Genomic DNA, 23,729 nt, shown 5'->3' on the forward strand with positions numbered 1-23,729 from the left:
TCCCAAAATGTGGTTTCTCTTTCATTTCTCTAAGTCCAAACTCCTCTTCAAACAATGCAACAAACACCACAGCAATTTACTATAAATTTATTTAATTTATTTAATTTATTTTTATTTATTTATGAACATTTTTATTAGAGGATCAGCCCCAAGAGATGAATCGTCTCGTTTTCATGGGGGTCCTAAAAATGTCCAAGAAAAATAGAACAGAAAACAGCAGAGTAGATGCAATCAAATCAAACAAAAATGATAACAGTAATAATAATACAATAAAACTAAATAACAATAATAAACAAAACCTTAACGCACACACACCACACACACACTCACACTCACACACTAGCTCTCATATTTCACCTCCCCACCTATTATCGAAGGAGTACAGTGGTTCCCAAACTGTGTTTTTTGTGGTAAATGGCCACAACTTACACAGCACCTTCCACCCCCTCAGGTCCAAAGCGCTCCAAAGTAATGAGCCAGTCACCAGTTTATGCCACTAGACACAATTTAAACTATTTTTAGGTTCATTTTACATTTATTATTATTATTATTATTATTATTTTTAAACACATCATGAGGGTGCTTCAAGGGTCAAGTGTTTTGATACTTGGTGTTTGAGAACCACTGGTGTAACATAATGCATACAACACAATACCTTTTCTAGTATAACCCTTCATCACAGATATAACGAAGAAAGTTGTATTTGCAGTTCGATTAAAAAGCAGTTAATGACATTGCTCAGCTTAAAGGGACACTGCGTAACATTTTGAACTGTACTGTTGCCATTAGTGCAAAACATGCTCCTACTGACCAGCTCAACACAGAAAAGTACTATTACTGCAGGGAATAATCAAAGAATGGATTTGGGTGAGGACCTAACGTATTTTAATCTCAAATTCTACTGACTTTAGTCACATCTCCATGGAGACGTACCCACTCCCGGTAAAGTTACAGTCATGTCTGAGGAGAGCTGAGCCGCTCACAGCAAAAACACATTTATGAGGTCTTTTTCCGACGATGAAATGATCATAAAATAAATGCTAGTATTTCAAATATATGTATAAGTAAAATTCTCCGTGTTGTGCCTTTAAATATTACCTAATTTCTAATATAGCTGACACATTTGACAAAAGACGGCACTGCTGATTTGCAATGTTGAGCAAAATGAAGCATCAGTGTGCACATTCACCCCACACAAAACCGTTTACGAGCACATTTCCTCTCTCTTCACCCCTCCATGTCTCCGTGCCTTCCCGAGCTTCATCTCCCAGCAGCCCCCTCACCTCTCCCACCTCAGCCCTCTCCTCATCCAGCCCCTCTCCGCTCCACTTGAGCTAAAGCAGCTTATGAAGACGCGTCTGAAACTCCGAGCGTCAGTCGCTTTAAAAGACATTAATCCCGCGGCACCTCTGTGTACAGTCCTCTCACTTTCCGAGACAGGCTCATCTGTCACTTCCCTAAACGCGCCGGCTCGCCGCTAATGAAAGCGCTGCAGCAGGTTCGTGCGGGGCGTGCGGTTTAACGGGGAGGCTTATTTCAGCCGCTGACTTGAATAGTTTAAATTAACGGTGCATCGAGGAGCTTAAGCATTTCTTTTAACATTTAGATTAGCATGTGCGACAGAAAAACCTACTGCGATTATGCTGTATTTTGCAGCTGAACTGATTCCTGTGTAATCTTTCGAAGTAAAAAATAATGATGTAAACTTAAACAAAAGATTATAGTGGTTTATAACTAATTTCAGCCAAATTTTGCTGAAGTTGTTGCTTGTCTGTCCACAATTAGGAGGAGAATGGGGTTTGTTGTACCATAATTTGAATTTGTGCATATTTTGGTACACAGAATCTCATTTCTCATTAAAAGCTACAAAGATAATTCATTTTGCGAACTCTTTTCTGTAGCTGTGGCTCCAGCTTTTAGCCCATGATTAGCTTTGTTTTGTTTCTTCCGCTTCTCGCTCACTCCAAACTTTCTTTCTGCTACTCGATTAGCTTGCAGCGCCCTCTAGTGGCATGTGAAAATCTATATTTGAATTTAAAAAAATAATCATATATAAGTCGCTCCGGAATATAAGACACACCCCCTGCCAAACTATGAAAAAAAGTGCGTCTTATAGTCCTCATTTTCAGATTCCCGCAAACACTGGGGTTCCCCAAGGTTGCATCATTTCACCTCCATTATTTATATACAAACAGCTGTGTTAGCATATTAGCTAACTTTTTGCACATTAGAGGCCCTATACCTTTTTTTTTTAATTACCGTAAATTCTCTAATACTGGCCTGTATTCCATTAGCGGCCGGGTCTCTAACAGAGGCCGGGTTCGCGGCTGGCGGAGGCAAATTAAAGCCGGTCTCTAAAACAGGCCGAGGCTTTTATTAGTAACTATAGTGGTAGAAATATTCCCCATGTTAGGAATTTGTCTCATACTGGTGTAAATGAAAACTCACGTGCAGGAAGTAACAAACGGGAACCCGGGCCGAGGGGGACGCTGCGGAGGAGCTGATCCGAGCGTAACTTTGACACAGATTTAGCCACTTTTCAAACCTCCTGTGATTATTTGTAGAAACAGGGAAAGCAACAAATGTTGTGTGACCCTCCAGGGTTTTAATAAAGTCTCAATCGCGTCTTCAAAGCACGTCCAGCTGCTCCGTGTGCAGGTCAGTCCCACGCCTCAAAATAACTCCTCCCATCAGCACGAGCGTCTCGTCTTCTCTCGGGTCAGTCTCATGATCGATCACAAACACAAACGCTCCGTCTAAACTCGCCTTTTACACAAGATAACAACAAATAATCCGGTCCGCGGTAAAAACGAAACAGAAACCTGCAGTGACATTGATGTCAAAGCTCCGCTAACAGCAACGAAACACTTCCTGTTGTCCCGACAAAATAAAAGGCGTCAATGTTCCAGCCGCTGGGAGAGGGTTTGAAATGTTAATTATTAAATGAACCTAATATTTTAGGTGCAAATGGACACAAATGTCGTTTTTCTTCGTTTTTCTGGTCGTCCGTTTTGCTCAAATAGAAATAAAGGCCTGTCTCTAATTGTGGCCTGGTTCAAATAAAGGCCTGGTCCGAGATGCCCTTGAGTAAATAAAGGCCCCAGCCTATATTAGAGCATTTACGGTATTGAAAAAACAAACAATGAAAGAGGAAGCCATTAAATTAAAATCTTATTCATGGTCGAAGCTCATTCCTAACTCTCAGATTATATTTGTTCCATCCGAATTCTTCACAGGGAGGATCCAAAAGCACATTTCACGACATACAGGGTCACTTTTCAGGGTCAAATGCGAGAAAACCAGCCTGAAACTTTATAAGATTGATACAAATGCTTTAAAATTAGATGCACAGTGAGTTTACAATATACTAAAGGAGGAAGAAACAAATGGCATTTCACTACTAGAAAAACAAAATCAGGTATAGTCTCTACGATCTGAAATATACTGTAGGAAAAGGTCCACACTCTAGAATTACCAACAATGTGTCTGACCTTAAAGAATTCCTGAGTGGGTTCAGGTAATGGTTAGTTTATCTTGACGAGACATTTATTTCCAAGACGTGCATCTTTTATTAATGTTGCACTCTAAAATATGGTCAGGAATGTTTGGCCCCCGAGTCGGACCTCCAGTTATTGATCCAGAGATAATTTACCATTAGAAAGCAGCTCAATGGGAAGTCCAGTTCTCAAATAGCCTTTGCGGTTTTGTCCCTTTGTTCGTTTCTCTTCGCTACAGCCCGCAGCTTTCCCTATGTCGCCCGGCTTTTCTCCATTTTCCTTTACGTCCGTCTGTTCTCTCCGCTCTCCACCTCTTGACCCTGTGTTTGGAGGCTGAAGCAAACAATTCAATACTGCCCACAGCCTCGTATTGCATTTGCGAGACCGACGGTGTCCTCTGAGGTCTATTCTGGCAGGAAAGTGAACTGAGAAGGACGCGCACTCTTCCACTAAAGCCGTGTTTAGCTGCTACAGAGTAAAGAAATCGATACGTGTGAATTATTCAATGCGTCGTTATGGGAGAGTATGCAGAGATGGTAAAAGAAAAAGAGACTTATGATGTGTTCAGGGTCGTTAAAAAAGTTTGGGTAGCTTTGAAAGTGTTCGAATGCCCAGAGAAATACTATGTCATAGATAAAGGGGAAGGTTTTGTTGTGGCCCAAGGCTGTTTTTGGTGCAGTCATTCACCTGACAGCGAGAAAACTCACAGTCAAACATGTAAACTTCACAACTTCCTTAAATTGTAGACCTTTTTTTTGTCCGGCAGCGACACTAATATCCCTCTGCGCTCTCTTTTATGGAGCACAAGTGGGTTTGCTGTGGTTGTGCTTTGCTGCGAGTCTTGTTTTTACGCACTGATGATAAAGCATTTCTACTTCTGTGTGGTTGTGCTGCGCTCGTTGACTTATTGTCCGCGTTTATGTATTTCAGAAGGGCCACCATGAGATCCGGGAGCTGCGGCAGTTCCACTTCACCAGCTGGCCCGATCACGGCGTCCCGTGTTACGCCACCGGGCTGTTGGGATTCATCCGACAGGTCAAGTTTCTGAACCCTCCAGACGCCGGGCCCATCGTGGTGCACTGCAGGTCAGAACGTCCACCGTGAAACACTTACTGTAGACCCACTATACCCCTCACTAAAACAGGCAGGTCATACTAGATTTATTGGTGGTGTTAGCAAAACATCTGCACATAGCTTACCTTCATAATTCGTCCTTTAGCTGCTTCTTTTCTCTAGTTTTTGCCTTGGCACCAGTGAATAATTTCTTAAACCCAATAGACAGGCCGGCTGTCCTCATAAACTATCTGACTGAACAAAGACAGCACTGACCAGAGCTCTAACCAAGAAGTCTATAATGACCCTGGATGAACTGCAGAGAGACACAGCTCAGGTGGGGGAAACTGTCCACAGAACAACTATTAGTCGTACACTGCACAAATCTGGCCTTTATTGCAGAGTGGCTACAAGAAGCCATTTTTTAAAAGAAAACCATACGAAGTCCTGTTTACTGTTTGCCTGAAGCCTCCATGTGGCCTCCATCTGGCTTCTGGCAAACAGAAATGGGACTTCTTATGGTTTTCTTTAAAAAATCCTACTCTTCCATAAGGCCAGATTTGGGCAGTGTACGACTAATAGTTGTTCTGTGGACAGTTTCCCCCACCTGACCTGTAGCTCTCTGCAGTTCATCTTCATAGGCTTCTTGGTAACAGCTCTGGTCAGTGCTGTCCTTATTCGGTCAGTGAGTTTAGGAGGACGGTCGGTCATGGTAGGTTTGCAGTGATGCCAGACTCTTTCCATTCCTGGATGGTGATTTAACTGTACTTTGTCAGATGTTTAAAGCTTTGGAAATCTTTTTATAACCTAACCCAGCTTCTCAATAACTTCTGCTCCCCAATAGTCTCTTAACAGACCTGAGACCATCACAGAGCAGCTGTATTTGAATTAACATTAGATCACACACAGGTAGACTCTGTTTAGTCATCGGGTCAACATATGATCATTCAGAAATCATCAGGAAACCTCTGAAGGCAATTGGTTGCACTAAAAGGAAAGGGGCCCTACACTTTTCAGTTTTCTATTCATGAAAAAAAAAATCCATTTCATTTCACTTTATGATTGTGTGTCTTTCACATAACATTTAAATGAAATATATTTACGTTTATGGTCCATAGCGTAGCAAAATGTTGAAAAGTTCAAGTGGGGGCAGACACTTTTGTACAGCACTGTATTAGTTTCACATTTTGAGTTGAATTACAGTTATAAATGAACTTTTGCACGACACAGACTAGTCCACAATACATCGTACGAAGAAAGGAGAAGTTCCTGTACTAAAACGTATAGCTCAGTTCAATCATTCATTGCACACAAAGAAAACCTTGACGCGAATGGATTGTTTCTCCTACACAGCAATTCAATTCAACCCTTCAAGTTTATATTGTATATGTAGAAATCTCTTTAAGTTTCGCAGTACGGGGCGTGATTAAATGTGACCAGGAAAGAAAAAAAAAAAAGAAATCCGTCAAGTTCGGCTTTGTTTCACGCATCAACCGAACCCTGGAGTTGTCAAACCTTTGCGTCAGCGTGAAAGTCAAGCCGAGTCCTTGTGAAAGCGTAGGAAACGGCAGAGCAGGGGAGTCACAGGGGAGAGATCAGGCCACGGATGGAGGGGTTGAGAAGAGGATGAGGACAGAGAGGGGGAGGAGCCATCGTTCACTTTGTAATTCCCCAAACGTTTTACCAAAGACACCAGAAGAAGAAGACGAGAGAGAGAGAGAGAGAGAGGAAGGAGCGCCCGGGCAGATTACCTGTCAACCTCATGATGAATGTTGAGCCCTGCCCGGCCCTTCTGTGTGTGTGTGTGTGTGTGTGTGTGTGTGTGTGTGTGTGTGTGTGTGTGTGTGTGTGTGTGTGTGTGTGTGTGTGTGTGTGTGTGTGTGTGTGTGCGTGAGGCGGCTCTGGTGAGGCTCGGTGACAGGGGCCAATGGCGTCAGAGCAGACCCCGGAAACGAGAAGTGACGGCTATAACTCCGGCTGTCTGTCTGAGGAGTTTTACTCAGAGCTGCCGTTTTTTTTACGAAAATCACTCCGTCCAATACACTTCAGCACATCTTAAGTCTCCAACAGCTCAGGTCTGGCCTTGGATTTATTGATGTGGTAAACAACTGGAGAGCTGTTTGCATTTGTAGCGGAAGGAATGGGATCTATTTTTAACATTTAACATTTAAAGCTCCAGTGCTTCGCTTCATTTCTTTGTCTAGTTCAAAGAGTGTTGTGAAAAGCAGCATTTTCTGAAGGAATCACTTCGCTTTATCGTCAATCCTAAAGCATTAAAACACACACAGGACATCGAAATTGCATCATTTTGAAACTGTGCAAAAACCCATGTATGAAATAAAACACAAACAGCTGGGGGAGTGAATGGGAGAGTTTGAATGATTATAAAGCATTATCTATTGTGAACATGGAAGAAGAGTTCTCAACTAGTTCGGCATTGGGACCACAGACATATTATTAATAGACCGTCGTTCCTCACTCCTCCCCGTTTACCACAATGACCACGCTCGAGGGGGAAATCATGGCGGATTTACAGACTCCTCCTCCCCAGCTCGGACAAAGCATGTTCCTAAAAAAGAGCAGAAGGGGCGGGATCTTCGCTGTAGTTTGGTCATAGCCACCTGTTCCAGTGCAAACAGTCCGGCCCTCACCAGTATGAGATTTCTAAAATGTTCCTTATGAAAACCAGCCTGGTCCCTGTAATTGCGCCTGCGTTATCACAGGAGGAACATCTCGCTGTAGAAAGACCCAAAAATTAGGCACCAGGCTCTAAAAAATGTGTTTAACGTGTCTTAATTGCAATGCTTTCCAATGGGAAACTAGTGACTATATAGTCTCGCCAACCAGACTCCGCTTCTTTACAGAAGAGGGTCTGGCAACACTTGCGCTTTCAAAGGAAGTGACGCAGCGATATGGAGCCGACCGACCAATCAGAGCAGCTCCCTGAACATCACGTTGTTGCGCCTTTGTTTTGTAGTTTTTCAACACAAGCTTCACGTAATGCTCCGGTTTGCTTGTGTTCTTAAGTTTTTCTGACATAAACGACAGAAGTCATTTACTGAACTCCGTGTGGCAGGAGCGCCATTGTTCATGTCCCAATGACTACAATGACTCACATCCGCTATGTTCTCATTGGCTGCTCTGCGCTTCGGTTGTCCCACATTAGTCCCGCCTCAAGCAGTAGCTTTTCTACGACAGGCTCGCCAGACTAGTCTCCTGTTTATTAATTAATAAACATCGGAGATTAGTCTGGATGCCCGGCTAGCGGCTATATGGACGTACTACAGCAATGGCGGCCCCATCGTCACAAAGCAGAACAGCCAAGCTTGTGGGTCCCGACCAACGGCCAAATCACCCTGGGATGACAAGCCACAACCCAAATATGACTTAGACTTAGAATATAAAGTTAAACATTGTCTTTTCCTCAAAAAAAATGGTTGAACAAGCACTAAATAAACTAAAAAAGAAAGATTAAATAACCAAATAACAGTAATAAACAGTTTAATGTAGTGATTCTATAATTTTTCCTCTACATACTGTACATAGTCTCCGAATATTCAAAATTTCTGGCCCTCGACCCGCTGAAAACTGTTCTGCGTCTACACCATCTGACACATGGCTGGGCCTGGGCATAGGTGAACCAGGCAGCTGCTGGAAAGAAGGCCACATTGTGCATTTCTATCATTTGGTGCTCATTGCCCAGCCACCTCTAATACCACAGACTTTTGCTCATAACTTTGTAACACCAAAAGAGAAGCTGGAGGTTTGTAGCTTTCAAACGAGCCCTTGATCCATCTTGATCCTTCAGGGCAAAGGCACCGAGCCGGACCCTGGTCTGACGAAGCAGCACACCTGCCCACAACACGAACATAAATGAGGCTACAAACAAGTAATAACAAACTAAATAACTAACTTGATGATTGTGTAAGACAGTTTCAAAGCATCCAGTATTCATTCTAGACATAAAAAGGATTCTAAACTAATTGAATAGGATTAAACTGCATTCACTACAAAGCAGGCTTAAGTTATTTATAGTTTTTTTCACAGCAACATTAGATACAATTAGATTAATAAAGTATATCTGATGTTTGCAATAACTCTCCTTATTCCAAATCTGTCCCCAGTGAAGTGATCTCCGCCACTGTGTTCGAGCACTTTGCAAAATACTAAAAATGATGAAATACAATTGCCCTCCAGTATCACTAATCAATCAGTCCATGGCTTGTCCAAAGTGCTGACCTTCTAAAGCCACGGTCTGTGGAGAACCTGACCCCAGAGAGAAGTGCTCCATCTCATAAAGAGCAGAACATGAGGTTGAAATCACCTTCGCCGTTGCTTATCTCGCAGCTGAAGAATACCACGAGCATAAAAGCTGCGAGGTTTTCAGCTTCTCTCAATGCCCACTTTGTAAAGGTTAACACATTGATCTGAGATATGGACAGGGAGCAGTGAGGAGTGGGAGGCGATTGGAGAGGACTTTGTCTGTTCTTCCTTTTGAGAGAAGAGACTCGAGCCTCAATAGCAGAGATTCGTGATGGATGTTTGCAAAGGCTCGGCTGAATGGGGCGTTCAGGAGTGGGTTTACTCTGATTATTATCTGAGCGACATAACACACAAAATGTCTCAAAAACGTGTCTGATGTTACTGGACTAAGCATTTGAAAAAGGAGTTTTACATAGACTTTTTACATACCTTTTGCACATTTGAAATTAGGCTGTCCGAAAAGGAGTGGGGGGAAGTAAACACTTATTTAGTCCCACCTAGGGCTGCTCGATTATTGAAAAAATAATAATCACGATTATTTTTGTCATAATTGAAATGACGATTATTCAAACGATTATTTGTTGCCTTTAAAAAATCCATCAAAAGAGTGACAAAAATCCAGCAAAAAAATGACAAAAATCCATTAAAAAAAGACAAAAATCCAGCAAAAAAAGACAAAAATCCAGCAAAAAAAAGACAAAAATCCAGCAAAAAAAAGACAAAAATCCAGCAAAAAAATGACAGAAATCCATCAAAAAAAAGACAAAAATCCATCAAAAAAGTGACAAAAATCCATCAAAAAAGTGACAAAATTCCATCAAAAAAGTGACAAAAATCCAAAAATAAAAAATTTGAAAAAAATAAATAAATAAAAAAAAAAATATATATATATATATAATCAGCCCTAGTCCCACCCCTTTTAAGTACTGTCAGTCTCTTTTCCTATTTACTTTGTAGGCTTCCTTAAAACAATAATTGAAACACTGTGATCTAAATCAAGTTGTCATATACAGTGTGAATACTCCCTACCAATCAACATCAGGTTTACAACAGCTGAACATGAAAAGTCAGAGATTTTCTTCCGATACTTAGAGAAAATCCATTCTTTGTAATGATATTTAAACTGTCTGATATTTGGACATGGTTTGACGTCTACGTGTGATTTATTCCATATTTTAGGACCACAAACGGACACACGGAAACTGTTCCTGGATGTCCGGGCATGGGCAGTTTTAAAGTGATCCAAGCCCCTTAAATTATATTTTCCTTCTCTTTCAGAAACTGCTGAATTTTTAGAGGTCGTTGCTTATTTTTAGCTCTTTTAGCAGTTTTAAAAGTGATCATGTCTTGAAGTTTTAGAATCTTGGCTTTAATAAACAGTGGATTGTTCTCGGTAACCAGCGTTATAAATTGTTCTTATTGCTCTTTTTTGAAGGATGAATAATGGTTGTAAAGTAGTTTTATAATTATTACCCCAAATTTCAGCACAATATGTCAAGTGAGGCGAGAGAAGAGAAAATAAAGCGTTTGTAAATCCCTTGAATTTAAGACATGCTTTGCCTTGCTTAACACAGCTATACTTTTTTGCTACTTTTTTATGTATGTATTGAATATGCGCTTTCCAGTTTATTTTTTCGTCTATAATGACGCCTAAGAATTGTATCTCTTTAACACGTTCTATATTTACCCTGTTACGCCCTCTATGGTCTAGGGAACAAAGGACGGAACACGGTAGATTTAAAACTAAACTGCGCATTTTATTCTTACAAAAATAAGTAATAAGAGAACAAAAGGAGGGTAAAACAGAAATAGCTCAAACGAAAACCAAGAGATGATAACGAACAAAACAAAAACTACTTAGAAAATTTACCAAACAAAGATTCAAACGAATATGCAAATTAGTTCCTAAAACAAACAACACAACTTAAGGAACCAATACTAAACGAAGCATCTGAACGGAAACAAACAAGTCACTAACAAATGTCGGCTAGCCATAGTGACATAACATAACGACGCTACGGCGAACTGGGTTTCTCAACTCCCGGCCGCCTCGAACAAGGCGAAAGTCCATTGCTTTAACGGGAGTGGCCTTCCAGGTGCTGATTCTGATTGGCGAGCCAGTTGACGAGCCTGATCTGTGGATTGGTCCGCATATATTAAACAAAACAGAAATTATACACAGAAATAACGGGAGTGCACCGGGGCTGAAAATCCCCATCCGTAACAACCCCCTGTATATTTAACTGTACCTGTGCATCATTTAGACTCAAAGATCATCCATGCAGACCTCGCACGGACCGAACAAACCTGCATTTTGTGTACATTTCATTCCCGGGGATTGTTCCAGAAAGACCCCGGGGCCCTTAGCGTAATGTTTCTGCAGTTGCTGGACCTACTGACCCTCTCACTTTGTTTGTTTGCGCAGTGCCGGAGCGGGACGGACGGGCTGCTTCATCGCGGTGGACATTATGTTGGACATGGCGGAGAACGAGGGCGTAGTGGATATTTTCAACTGCATTCGGGAGCTGCGGTCACAGAGGGTCAACATGGTGCAGACTGAGGTGAGCGGCCCGTTCTCGCTCAAGATGGCCGACAGAAAACAGCGTTGGACGAATGAGTTTGGGGCGAATGTGGACAATGCGGAAAGTTTATTCACATTAACACTGAATTTCTATCAACTAAACAGACTTTCACATCCATTTATTCTCTTATAGTCCTGCTATTAATGTTTAACACGTAGTCTTTATGTTGTAATTTTGTTTGTTGGGTTCTTGCTAAAGAGGCTAATGACCACAATCAGTCATAGCAGCTTTTTTAGCCATTCTCACGGCTCTGCACGGACAACAAATGGAGCTCGTCCCGCGGCGGGGCACTGACAAGCAAATGAATGCTAAGTGATAAAAGCAGCGCGTTAATGAGGATGCAGAGGAGAAAAACACTCACTGTGGAGAGATCATTTGGCCGTCGAGCTTTTAACAGTAATGGTCAGTCAAAGTGCACGGACCGCGCTCGATCCTCGCGCATGAGCTCATCGGGGCAGCGCGAGTGGTTTTTATTATAATTTGTCTTGTTGCAGGAGCAGTATGTGTTTGTCCACGACGCCATCTTGGAGGCGTGTCTCTGCGGGAACACGGCCATCCCGGTGTGCGAGTTCAGAGCCGTGTACTACAACATCAGCAGAATAGACCCTCAGACCAACTCCAGCCAGGTCAAGGACGAGTTCCAGGTAAGAATGATCTTCTTTTCTTAAGCTTAAGGTCAGCTCACACTACACGACTTTTATGTCCGATTTGCTCTAATTCTCAGTCGTGCCGAGTCTAATCGAGTCGCGTCTAGTCGAAGGCGGTCACACAGAGTCGGGTCGTGTAGTGTGGGGGGGTCACGACTGGACTGACGTTGGAATCCTGTAGTGTGGGCGGTAGAAAGACGCGACTAGACTCCAGTCGTAGGAAATCAAACATGTTTGATTTTTAAGCCCGATTTTGGACGCACGGGAGAAACGTGGGTGATTTTACCGACACAAATGTGAATGACAGAGTGATATAAAGACAGAATAACACCGCCGCGCCTCCTTTTTTCACTTCTCTGTTAAACCAGCGGCACAAACAACTCATTTCATGGCCACAGCCCCACACACGAAACAGTACAACTTTATATCACCAAAAGTTCACCACAACCACCTTTTCCAGCAACATTTCAACCACGAACAGAGTTTAGCGGCTCTTACTGAGTTTGGAGACGAACTGTTTAGCTTCACCTCGCCGCTAACGCCGGCTAGCCTCGCCGCTAACGCCGGCTAGCCTCCCCGCTGTCTCCTCCATCCTGAGGTTGAGGTCCGTCTCCTTTTCTTATTAAATCCACTGAAATACGTCCCGCTTCTTCCTGTCGCCAACTTTTATCTCCATGTGACAGAACTATAGCCCAGTGGAAGCTTGGTAGTAGCAGTAAGCTAGCGCTGCGGTGTTGTGACATTGTTGACACCGTTGACCAGTCGGGACACACACGTTTTCCCGCGCTCACAAACACAGGCCTGTCTTTGTGGATTTGGGGTCAGTTTTGAAGCCGTAGAGACGACAGACGCGCTGTGTTATAAAACATCAGCTGTTTGTCAGAATCGTGAGTCGCTCTGACGATTCTCAGTCGTTAAGTGTGAACCCCCAGACGTTCGAAAATCGCACTGAATCCAGTCGTGTAGTGTGGACCCCCCCATTCTATATAAAATCGTTTAGGACTAGAAAAGTCGTGTAGTGTGTGCTGACCTTCAGGGTTCGTGCAGTCATGGACATCATGGAAAAGTCGAGTTTTACAATCTGATTTCCACTGAAACATATATAGGAATCCTATGTAGGAATCCTGAAATATAATACAAAAAAATCAGGAATGACAGCTCACGTTTTCATTCAGGCAGTGGTTAGGCCTGTAGCGGCGACACGTCCTCCGCCCGTAGGCTCTGAAGAAGCTCTTGGGCTCCCTGCAAGCTAGAATGATGACAATAATGCATTTATGGAGGGAAATACTGGAGCCGGCTTTATAAACACACAAACACAAGACCAGAGAATGCAAAGTGGAGCAGCAAACGTTTACTACAGGATTAGGACAGACAATGTGACTTTAGAGATGGACTTTTCCTCAGAGGAGTAAAGAATCAACGACCTTGTGACCTTGTGGTACATCCTCTTTCTACGCTCTTGCATGTAAGTGTTTGAATTGGCCATGTTAGATCATCAGGACTCCGGACTTCTACCTGTCTGTCTGTGCCGCTCCCCACGTTTGTCTCCTGCAACCAGCGCTTGAGGCCACTCCAGATTATGATCACATTTATATAGTGCCTTTCTACCGGCTTTAGGCACTCAAAGCACTTTAGATCAAGGAACCACTCACCCATTCCAGCGTGCGCAGACACTATGGACACACACCCACCTTTACTTAGGCTTGGAACCTTAAAACCAGCTAATTCCCACAATGAAAAGTAACCCTGAGGGACACCAGTTATTGGACACCCCTGCTTTAACCTCTTAACTCCCACCTGAACGGAACCCATTTTATTCAGTTTGGTTTTACCCTAATCAAAAAGCTTCTTCGGAAAAAAGCACCAAAACAGCCACAAAATATGAAAAGAAAACAAGGATGTAAACGCAACAAAAAAGTGACAAAAACTCAGCAAAACAATGACAAAAATGTGACAAAAATGTGACAAAAATGTGACAAAAATGTGACAAAAATTCAACAAAAATGTGACAAAAATTCAACAGAAATGTGACAAAAATTCGACAAAAATGTGACAAAAATTCGACAAAAATGTGACAAAAATTCAACAAAAAAGTGACAAAAATTCAACTATAAAGTGACAAAAATTCAACAAAAAAGTGACAAAAATTCAACAAAAAAGTGACAAAAATTCAACCAAAAATTGACAAAAATATTCAACTAAAAAGTGACAAAAAAGTGACAAAAATTCAACAAAAAATTGAAAAAAATTCAACCAAAAATTCACATAAATTCAACAAAAATGTGACAAAAATTCAACAAAAATGTGACAAAAATTCAACAAAAATGTGACAAAAATTCTACAAAAATGTGACAAAAATTCAACAAAAAATGTGACAAAAATTCAACAAAAAAATTACAAAAATTCACACTGGAGGCAAGGAGGGGGAACGGCAGTGTTCAACTGTGGGATTCGAACCTTCGTATGATCCTCCGATCACAAGACGACCCGCTCTACTCTCTGCGCCCCAGTTTGGACGAGCAAACCAAGCTCAAAGTGAGAAAAAGTAAATCCACAGAGGAGGACAGAGAGAATTAGTCTGGAGTTGTGTTGATAAAAAATGTGCAAAGCAGCTGTACGAGGCGTCCTGGTCGCAGGCTCAGTATCATTGGTCTTTGTATTCTGGTCTCCACTACAGTAAGCAAACTGAAAATGAAGCGCTGATGAATACGTAAGCTAAAATAAATGGTGGCATTGGGGTCATGGAGAAGTCAGAGAGAGAATCTGTACGAACCCTGTGAGCCGTGTTCATTCCTTCTGACTACTTTTGTACTGTAAATAAATGCCATTTCTTTCCTGTGTGTTTACAGACATTGAACATAGTGACCCCTAGAGTTCGTCCTGAAGACTGCAGTGTCGGTTTGTTACCAAGAAACCACGACAAAAACCGTAGTATGGACGTGCTGTCAGCAGACCGCTGCCTGCCTTTCCTCATCTCAGTGGACGGCGAGAGCTCCAACTACATTAACGCTGCTTTGATGGACGTAAGTGACTGTTTCCTTTTGTTTGGCTCAGGGCCGGGTGCTGTAAAAAAAACATGGTAGCTAAAGATACAATATTCTGTTTTTTTCAACACCATACTGGTATTAACGTTAACCCTACACTGCAAAAAGTGTCCTACTAAAAACAAGGAAACGAATCTTAAAATAAGACATTAAAATAAGAATTATCATCATAAAACAAGAAAGAAACACTAAATGTAAGCAAATAAAAAGCTAGAATTAAGCAAAATGTCCTCAGTAAATTGAATAATTTAAGGAAAACATTCTTGTTTAGTGAAAAATTGTGGGTATTTCACTTAAATGTTGCTTGATTTAAGTAAAATTTTCTAAATTACACACATTGCAAACACGGGGAGAACATGCTCGAACCCAGGACCTTCGAGCTGTGAAGCTGAGTCTCTAACCGCTGTGCCATCGCGGCGCCCACTTTAAAGAATGGAATGTATTATCTCTCTGTGAGAATCAGTTCTTACATTAAGAGTTGTTGTGATCTTAGTTTGTCTTTAAATAAGAAAACATATTCTTTGTCTAAAGCTGAAGAAGATTCAAAAAGTTTTTTCTTTCTTGTTACAAGAAAAATTTGCATGATTTTTAGCAAATATATCTGAACAAGAAATGGTTAGATTTTATTTCCTAAAACAAGATTTTTTTTCTCAAGAAAACTTTGCTCGCCAAAACATTATTACTTTTTAGGGAAAAAATAAGAACTTATTTCTTAAAGTAAGACATTTTTTACTTGCTTAGAATCCACTTTTTGCAGTGTAGTTCTGCAAAAAGTAAATATCAAGCATTGGCTTAAATGACTTGAATTGAGGAAATGTATCTTGTTTTGAGCGGTTTTCGATCATTTAGACACTTTTCCTGATCGGACCAAGTTCACTTTGCTTGTTTGAGAACATTTCAGACCAGTTCTAATGTAAATCGCGCTTGAAATAAGAAAGTAAAAATGCCAATGAGATAAGACCAATTTTCTTTCCCCATTGGCAAAGAAAATGACCTGAAATAAGGACGAAATGTATCGAAACGAGTCAGAAACATCTCAGAACAAGAGAAATAATCTGGGACAAATGCCCAACAACTACTTAACTAGTCAAAACAACTAAAATTTGGATTATTGTGCTCAAATTGAGCTGTTTATCTGATCTAGTTAGTTACTTTTTGCAGTGTAGTTCTGCAAAACTATATCCAAAGTAAAACATTTGAGTAAACGCTGGTTCTTCCAATCCTCCCTTTAGAGCCACAAGCAGCCAGCCGCCTTCATCGTTACCCAGCATCCCTTGCCCAACACTATGGCAGACTTCTGGAGGCTGGTGTTCGACTACAACTGCTCGTCCATCGTCATGTTGAATGAGATGGACGCAGCTCAGGTACAAAGTCTCTTCAGATCACAGTCTTTTCTTTCTCCTTTTCTGTTCTAACCACACGAACCTCCCCCTCTGCAGTTGTGTATGCAGTACTGGCCTGAGAAGAGCTCCTGCTGTTACGGACCCATTCAAGTGGAGTTTATATCGGCCGACATCGACGAGGACATCATCAACCGCATCTTCAGGATCTGCAACATGGCCAGGGTGAGGGACACGCGAGCCTCCATGTGAAAACCCCGTAAACATGCTCTGCGGCAGGGGCGGACTTGCCATATGTCCATTCTGGAAGAGCACAGAAGGGCCACTGGCTCTAGGGCCACCGGTCTGGCCCCTCACTTTACCTTACCCTTACCCCCGGGCGTAACCGAGCTTTACCCAAATCTAAAAGCTTAAAAGAAAAGCATCCAAAAACAAAAATGTGCTGGATAAGCAACAAAAAAGTGACAAAAACGTGACGACAAAGCAATGAAAAAAGCGATGAAAAAACAACAATAACATGAAGAAAAAACACGAAAAACAAGAGAGGAAAACATAACGAAAAAGTGACAAAAAAGTAATGAAAAAGCAAGAAAAACATGACAAAAATGCAGCGACAACGTGACAAAAAGTTCCAAATCTAAAAGCTTCTAGAAAAAAGGTGTGAAAATAGCAACAAAACTGAGACGAAAAAAATTATGTGACAAAAAAGTGACGAAAAATTGATGAAAAAGAGGCAACAATTGACACAAGGAATTGACAAAAAATTGACAAAATATTGATGAATAAATGACAAAAATGTGACAAAAAATGACAAAAATTTGATACAAAAAAATGAACCAAGCACATTTTCTCCAGTTTGGCTTTACCCCAGTCCAAAAGCTTCTGGAAAAAAGCTGTGAAAATAGTGACAAAACTGAGACGAAAACAATGATGGAAATGTGACAAAAAACTGAGAAAACATTGACAAAAAAGTGACGAAAAATGTCACAAAAAATGCCAAAAATGTGATTAAAATTTGACCAAAAAAATTACAAAAATTTGACCAAAAAAATGAACCAAAAAAATGACAAAAATGTGAGAAAAAATGACCAAAAAATGACAAAGTTACAAAAATTAGTTGTGTACCCAACAAAAAAATGATGGAAAAAATCTGATAACGTGAGGAAAAAGATCCTCTCGGCTCAGGCGGGAGTTAAGAGGTTAAAGGAACAGGCCACCGTTTTTCCACACTGAGATATGTTCTTACCTGAGCTTAGATGAGTTGATGCGCACCTGTCTGGCCTTTATGCGTGCACTCAGTCACGCAAAAAGACCAGATAAGTTGTTAGCATTTAGCCTCTCCTCCTCTCCTCTATGGAGCCAAATGGGGGTGAAGTTAGAAGCGCCCAAGCTCTTCCACGTTTCCCCTATTTAAAAGTTATGTGAGTAGTTACACGATCCACAAAAAATGACAAAAATGTGATAACAATTTGACAAAAATTGACAAAAAAGAGTTGAACACCCAACAAAAAAATAATGTAAAAAAAAAAAATCTGATGACGTGAGGAAAAAGATCCTCTTAGTTAAGGCAGGGGGTAAGAGGTTAAACATATGTATTTGTGGAAGTGTCACATTTACGCTAGTTTGGGCCAGGCTGACCAGAGTCCAGGGCTGTGTTTCAGTCCCAGTCCGCCCCTGCTCTGCGGTGGGGAACAAAGCAGTGACTAAACCCGAGCATATTGAAGAAGTTTTGGCTCAAACGTTTTAATTATCTTCTACAATCCACAATAAGAAGACGGACAAATTCAGTGCCAGCCGTGAACAGGGGCCGCCAGGAAAGTTTTCAGACTTTTTTATTATCAGTCTGAGATCACCTTGTCGCCAGAATCTAAGCAAAAGTTAGTTTTTCCTGAGATTTTCTTGAAGACACTGCCGGCTTCTTATGCTTTGTCACATCTAGTGTCAGAGCCGTGGGAAGGTATTTTAGTTTTTTCTGTGCATAAATCCTATGTATTAACCTCTTAACTCCCGCCTGAACCGAGAGCATTTTCTCCAGTTCAGCTTTACCCAAATCCTGTAGGCCAGTGTAACGCCTCATTTGAAAGACCTACAAAACTAAATTGATCTTTTTCCTCACATCAGATTTTTTTTCATCACTTTTTTGTTGGGCAGTCGTCTCATTATTGTTAAATTTTCGTGACTTTTTTGTCACTTTTTCGTCAAATTATTCGCATTTTTTTGTCAAGTTCTTATCATTTTTTTGTCCATTTTTTCTAAATTTTTTGTCAAATTTTTCTCACTTTTTTGTCAAATTTTTGTCATTTTTGTCATTTTTTGTCACTTTTTCGTCAAATTATTCGCAGAAAAGTAGAAACTATATTCATAATTTTGTTTGTTAAAGTAGTTTTTGAATAATTAGAGAAAGTGTAGATTTTTCTCAAAATTGTTTTCCCCCTTAACTGTTTTCAAACATGACCATATATGGGCGATTCCAGAGATAGATACAGACGGCATCTCTGGAGTCGCCCATATATGGTCATTGGTCATGTTTGAAAACAGTTAAGGGGGAAAACAATTTTGAAAAAATGAAAATTTTCTCTAATTATTCAAAAACTACTGTAACAAATGCTGAAATATGAATATAGTTCCTACTAAATAATGATACAAAGACATGGAGAGGAGCAAAGTGGTTCAACAGCCCATAAATACATAAATAACTGAGAATGCTAACTTGATGCTACATGTTAGCATCGGGCTAATGCTAACGGTTAGCTAGTGTTAGCTACAACTGCCGTTTTTTTCACTTCTACTGAACAATCTGCTGTGAGATATGGGCCCGATTTACACTTGACTTTATTTATATGTGATAAATAAGTTCATATTCCACCAGAAAATGGCTAAAAAGAGGGAAAATTGTGTTTCTCTAAAGATTCTATTTTCCCCCTCGGCGAAGCCACGCCCCCTTCTATGACGAGACGCCGTCTGTATCTATCTCATCATAGAAGGGGGCGTGGCTTCGCCAAGGGGGAAAATAGAATCTTTAGGGAAGCACAATTTTCCACTCTTTTTAGCCATTTTCTGGTGGAATATGAACTTATTTATCACATAAACGAAGTAAAGTGTAAATCGGGCCCATATGGATATTTTCTCACAGCAGATTGTTCAGTAGAAGTGAAAAAACGGCAGTTGTAGCAAGCGCTAGCTAACCGTTAGCATTAGCCCGATGCTAACATGTAGCATCAAGTTAGCATTCTCCGTTATTCATGTATTTATGGGCTGTTGAACCACTTTGCTCCTCCCCATGTCTTTGTTTCTTTATTTAGTAGAAATTTCAGCGTTTGTTAAAGTAGTTTTTTAATAATTAGAGAAAGTTTAGATTTTTGTTTTCCCCCTTAACTGTTTTCAAACATGACCATATATGGGCGATTCCAGAGACGCCGTCTTTATACGCCGCTGTAACAAGAGAGAGTGAAGTTGCTGCTTGTTTACGTGTTGCCGTGACTCCTCCGTTCTCCCATTTTTGCTCAACGTTTGCCCCATTTCCCCCCAATTTTGTCACGTTTTCCCAATATTTTCCCTATTTCACACATTTATTTTTGCCATTTTGCACCATTGTTTCACACACACAATTTCCCCAGATATTTTAGTTTAGGTATTGGAAAAAGTATTGTTCAGGTATGGGGAAAAAAATAACGTTTCCCAGCCCTAGTCACGACGGCCATTACACTGACAGTCAATGATGATGCGTCTATCCACGTCTATTGGAGCTTCTTTGTTTAATACAAAAGTCTCTGCTACAAAAGCTTTTCCCCAGCGGCCGCACACTGAGCATTAGCATGTGTTAGCGTCAGACTCCATCAGGCTGACAGACCGTCACCATCCGCAGAGCCGGAGCCGACCGCTGCAGGGACGAATTATTCAAAACGTTTACTTTGGCGTGAAATTCAATTTGCATTATTATAAGATGTTGTGTTTGCGGAGTCCGTCCAATTTGTTTCAACACACAGCGAGTCCGAACGGAGCTGATTACAGACATCAGTCCGTCCATTCAGACTTCAGCGCACGAGCGGAGAGATAATGAACTGTGGGAGACCATGGGAGGGGAAAGGATGGTTGGGAAATACATTCATGTAGGAATAGAGTTGAGAGTGAAGTTTATGCTTCACCCAGCAATCCTCACTGGGCTGCACCGAACATTAAAGCAATGAAACAAAACAATAGACAAGACAATGTGAAGTTCAGGAAATACGTAAGTAATGAATAAGAATTGGCAGCAGGTGGTGAGGAGCCTCCTGTCCTTTAACCCCTTAACTCCCACCTGAACCGAGCACATTTTCTCCAGTTTGGCTTTACCCCAGTCCAAAAGCTTCTGGAAAAAAGGTGAGAAAATAGTGACAAAACTGAGACGAAAACAATGATGGAAATGTGACAAAAAAGTGAGAAAACATTGATGAAAAAGTGACGAAAAATGGATGAAAAGGTGGCAAAAATGTCACATAAATGTCACAAGAAATTGACATAAAATGTACGAAAAAATGACAAAAATGTGACAAAAAATTGCTAAAAAATTGACAAAAATGTGACAAAAATGTGACAAAAAAATGACTAAAATGTGAAAAAATTTGACAAAAAAATGATGAAAAATTGATGAAAAAGGGGCAAAAATGTATCAAAATTATGACAAAAAAAGTCACAAAAAATTGCAAAAAAAATGACAAAAATGTGATTAAAATTTGACACAAAAAAAAATTACAAAAAAGTTACAAAAATGAGTTGAATACCCAACAAAAAATGATGTAAAAAAATCTGATAACGTGAGGAAAAAGATCCTCTCGGTTCAGGCAGGAGTTAAGAGGTTAAAGGAACAGGCCACCGTTTTTCCACACTGAGATATGTTCTTACCTGAGCTTAGATGAGTTGATGCGTACCTGTCTGGCCTTTATGCGTGCACTCAGTCACACAAAAAGACCAAAGAAGTAGTTGGCATTTAGCCTCTCCTCCTCTCCTCTATGGACACGCACCCACCTTTACTTAGGCTTGGAACCTTAAAACCAGCTAATTCACACAATGAAAAGTAAGTTTCAATTCAACAAGAACCCTGAGGGACACCAATTATTGGACACCCCTGCTTTAACCTCTTAACTCCCACCTGAACGGAACCCATTTTATTCAGTTTGGCTTTACCCTAATCAAAAAGCTTCTTTGGAAAAAAGGACCAAAACAGCTACAAAATATGAAAAGAAAACAAGGATGTAAACGCAACAAAAATGTGACATAAATTCAACTAAAAAGTGACATAAATTCAACAAAAATGTGACAAAAATTCAACAAAAAAGTGAAAAAAATTCAACAAAAATGTGACAAATATTCAACAATTATGTGACAAAAATTCAATAAAAATGTGACAAAAATGCAACTAAAAAGTGACAAAAATTCAACAAAAAGTGACAAAAATTCAACAAAAATGTGACAAAAATTCACCCAAAAAGTGACAAAAATTCAACAAAAATGTGACAAAAATTCACCCAAAAAGTGACAAAAATTCTACCAAAAAGTGACAAATATTCAACAATTATGTGACAAAAATTCAATAAAAATGTGACAAAAATTCAACCAAAAAGTGACAAAAATTCAACCAAAAAGTGACATAAAAATTCAATAAAAATGTGACAAAAATTCAACCAAAAAGTGACAAATATTCAACAAAAATGTGACAAAAATTCAACCAAAAAGTGACAAAAATTCAACAAAAATGTGACATAAATTCAACAAAAATGTGACAAAAATTCAACAAAAAAGTGAAAAAAATTCAACAAAAATGTGACAAATATTCAACAATTATGTGACAAAAATTCAATAAAAAAGTGACAAAAATTCAACCAAAAAGTGACATAAAAATTCAATAAAAATGTGACAAAAATTCAACCAAAAAGTGACAAATATTCAACAAAAATGTAACAAAAATTCAACCAAAAAGTGACATAAATTCAACAAAAAAGTGACAAAAATTCAACAAAAATGTAACAAAAAATCAACTAAAAAGTGACAAAAATTCAACCAAAATGTGACCAAAATGAGGCGTTACACAGGCCTATATAATAGCCAAAGAGGACAGAATGCATTTGGTTTAGGCAGGTGGTAAGAGGTTAAAGTTTATAGGAAAGAGGCAGGAAACGATGTACGTGAGGTGTGGTCCTTAAGAAAACAAGACTTCATTTAACCAAGTCCAGTCGATGAGTTGATTAGCTGTCAATTCTTCCACATGTAAAGCACACAAAGAGAATCAAAATTACGCTCCTCATACAAGTCATACACGACACTGTTGACTGTTCTCTGTAGCCCCTCAGTTTGTCGTTGTGTGTGACTTGCCTCATGTACGGACTCGTCGGTGACTCTGACTGTATTGTTGCCCCTCTGTTTGTCTTTGTGTGTGACTTGCCTCATGTACGGACTCGTCGGTGACTCTGACTGTATTGTTGCCCCTCTGTTTGTCTTTGTGTATGACTTGCCTCATGTACGGACTCGTCGGTGACTCTAACTGTATTGCTCCCCCTCTGTTCGCAGCCACAGGACGGGTATCGTCTGGTGCAGCACTTCCAGTTCATCGGCTGGCCGGCCTACAGGGACACGCCCCTGTCCAAGCGCTCCATCCTGCAGCTGGTGCGCAGACTGGCCAAGTGGCAGGAGCAGTACGACGGAGGCGACGGCCGCACCGTGGTCCACTGTCTGTGAGTACCAGCACTTAAAGCTACACCGCGGAACATTTCACACAATATAAAGAATAACCGAGTGTCTTTAATGGTTCTGTTGATGTTTCATGCACACAGTGAGTAAATTGATTGAATGTGAAGAACACTGACCCCTCTGTAATTTGAGATAAAGCGCCAAAACAAGTCATTGTGAGAAGTGCAGTTTTTGAAAGAAAAGGTTTTCCAGAAAGAACAGAGCCGTCTCTGTAGTCGGCCCCAAGCTGTGAAACCCTCTGAAAATGCACCATCAGTTATATATAAATTTATTATACGGCTCTTCACAATGTACGTGGAAGCTCCGTTGATTTGAATGGGATTTCCCAACGTTCTACCGGTCATTATTTTCTGATAAAGGACCTCTGAAAAAAATAATGACGCTGCCAATGGCAACGGAGTTGGTGCTTTCATATCACTCCGCGCGTACATAGTAGCGACACTAGTCTGACTTTCAACTTACCTATAGATTCACCACCAATCCTCCAACTGCGCCTTCAACTAAGTAGCTAGGCTAGCTACTAGCCTAGCCGACCCATCACTGCAGCCCTGAGCTCCTCACGCAGCTTATTCCAGCTCAC

General features: G+C 40.6%; 1 protein-coding gene across 7 annotated transcripts in view; it reads left to right on the forward strand.

Annotated features, from left to right (window-relative positions):
• ptprt (protein tyrosine phosphatase receptor type T) overlaps nucleotides 1-23,729 on the forward strand; it is a 339,518-nt gene that overhangs the window by 303,077 nt on the left and 12,712 nt on the right. For 6 of the 7 annotated variants that reach the window (XM_079579213.1, XM_079579209.1, XM_079579207.1 and 3 more), the window contains 7 exons: nucleotides 4,428-4,582; nucleotides 11,239-11,374; nucleotides 11,890-12,039; nucleotides 14,892-15,065; nucleotides 16,319-16,450; nucleotides 16,526-16,651; nucleotides 22,970-23,133. In XM_079579213.1, coding sequence (XP_079435339.1) covers nucleotides 4,428-4,582; nucleotides 11,239-11,374; nucleotides 11,890-12,039; nucleotides 14,892-15,065; nucleotides 16,319-16,450; nucleotides 16,526-16,651; nucleotides 22,970-23,133 — 1,037 coding nt within the window. The remainder of the gene's footprint in view (nucleotides 1-4,427; nucleotides 4,583-11,238; nucleotides 11,375-11,889; nucleotides 12,040-14,891; nucleotides 15,066-16,318; nucleotides 16,451-16,525; nucleotides 16,652-22,969; nucleotides 23,134-23,729) is intronic. The other variant, XM_079579208.1, reaches the window with a different exon arrangement.

Source organism: Gobius niger, assembly GCF_951799975.1.
Source record: "Gobius niger genome assembly, chromosome: 20".
Taxonomy (NCBI): domain Eukaryota; kingdom Metazoa; phylum Chordata; class Actinopteri; order Gobiiformes; family Gobiidae; genus Gobius; species Gobius niger.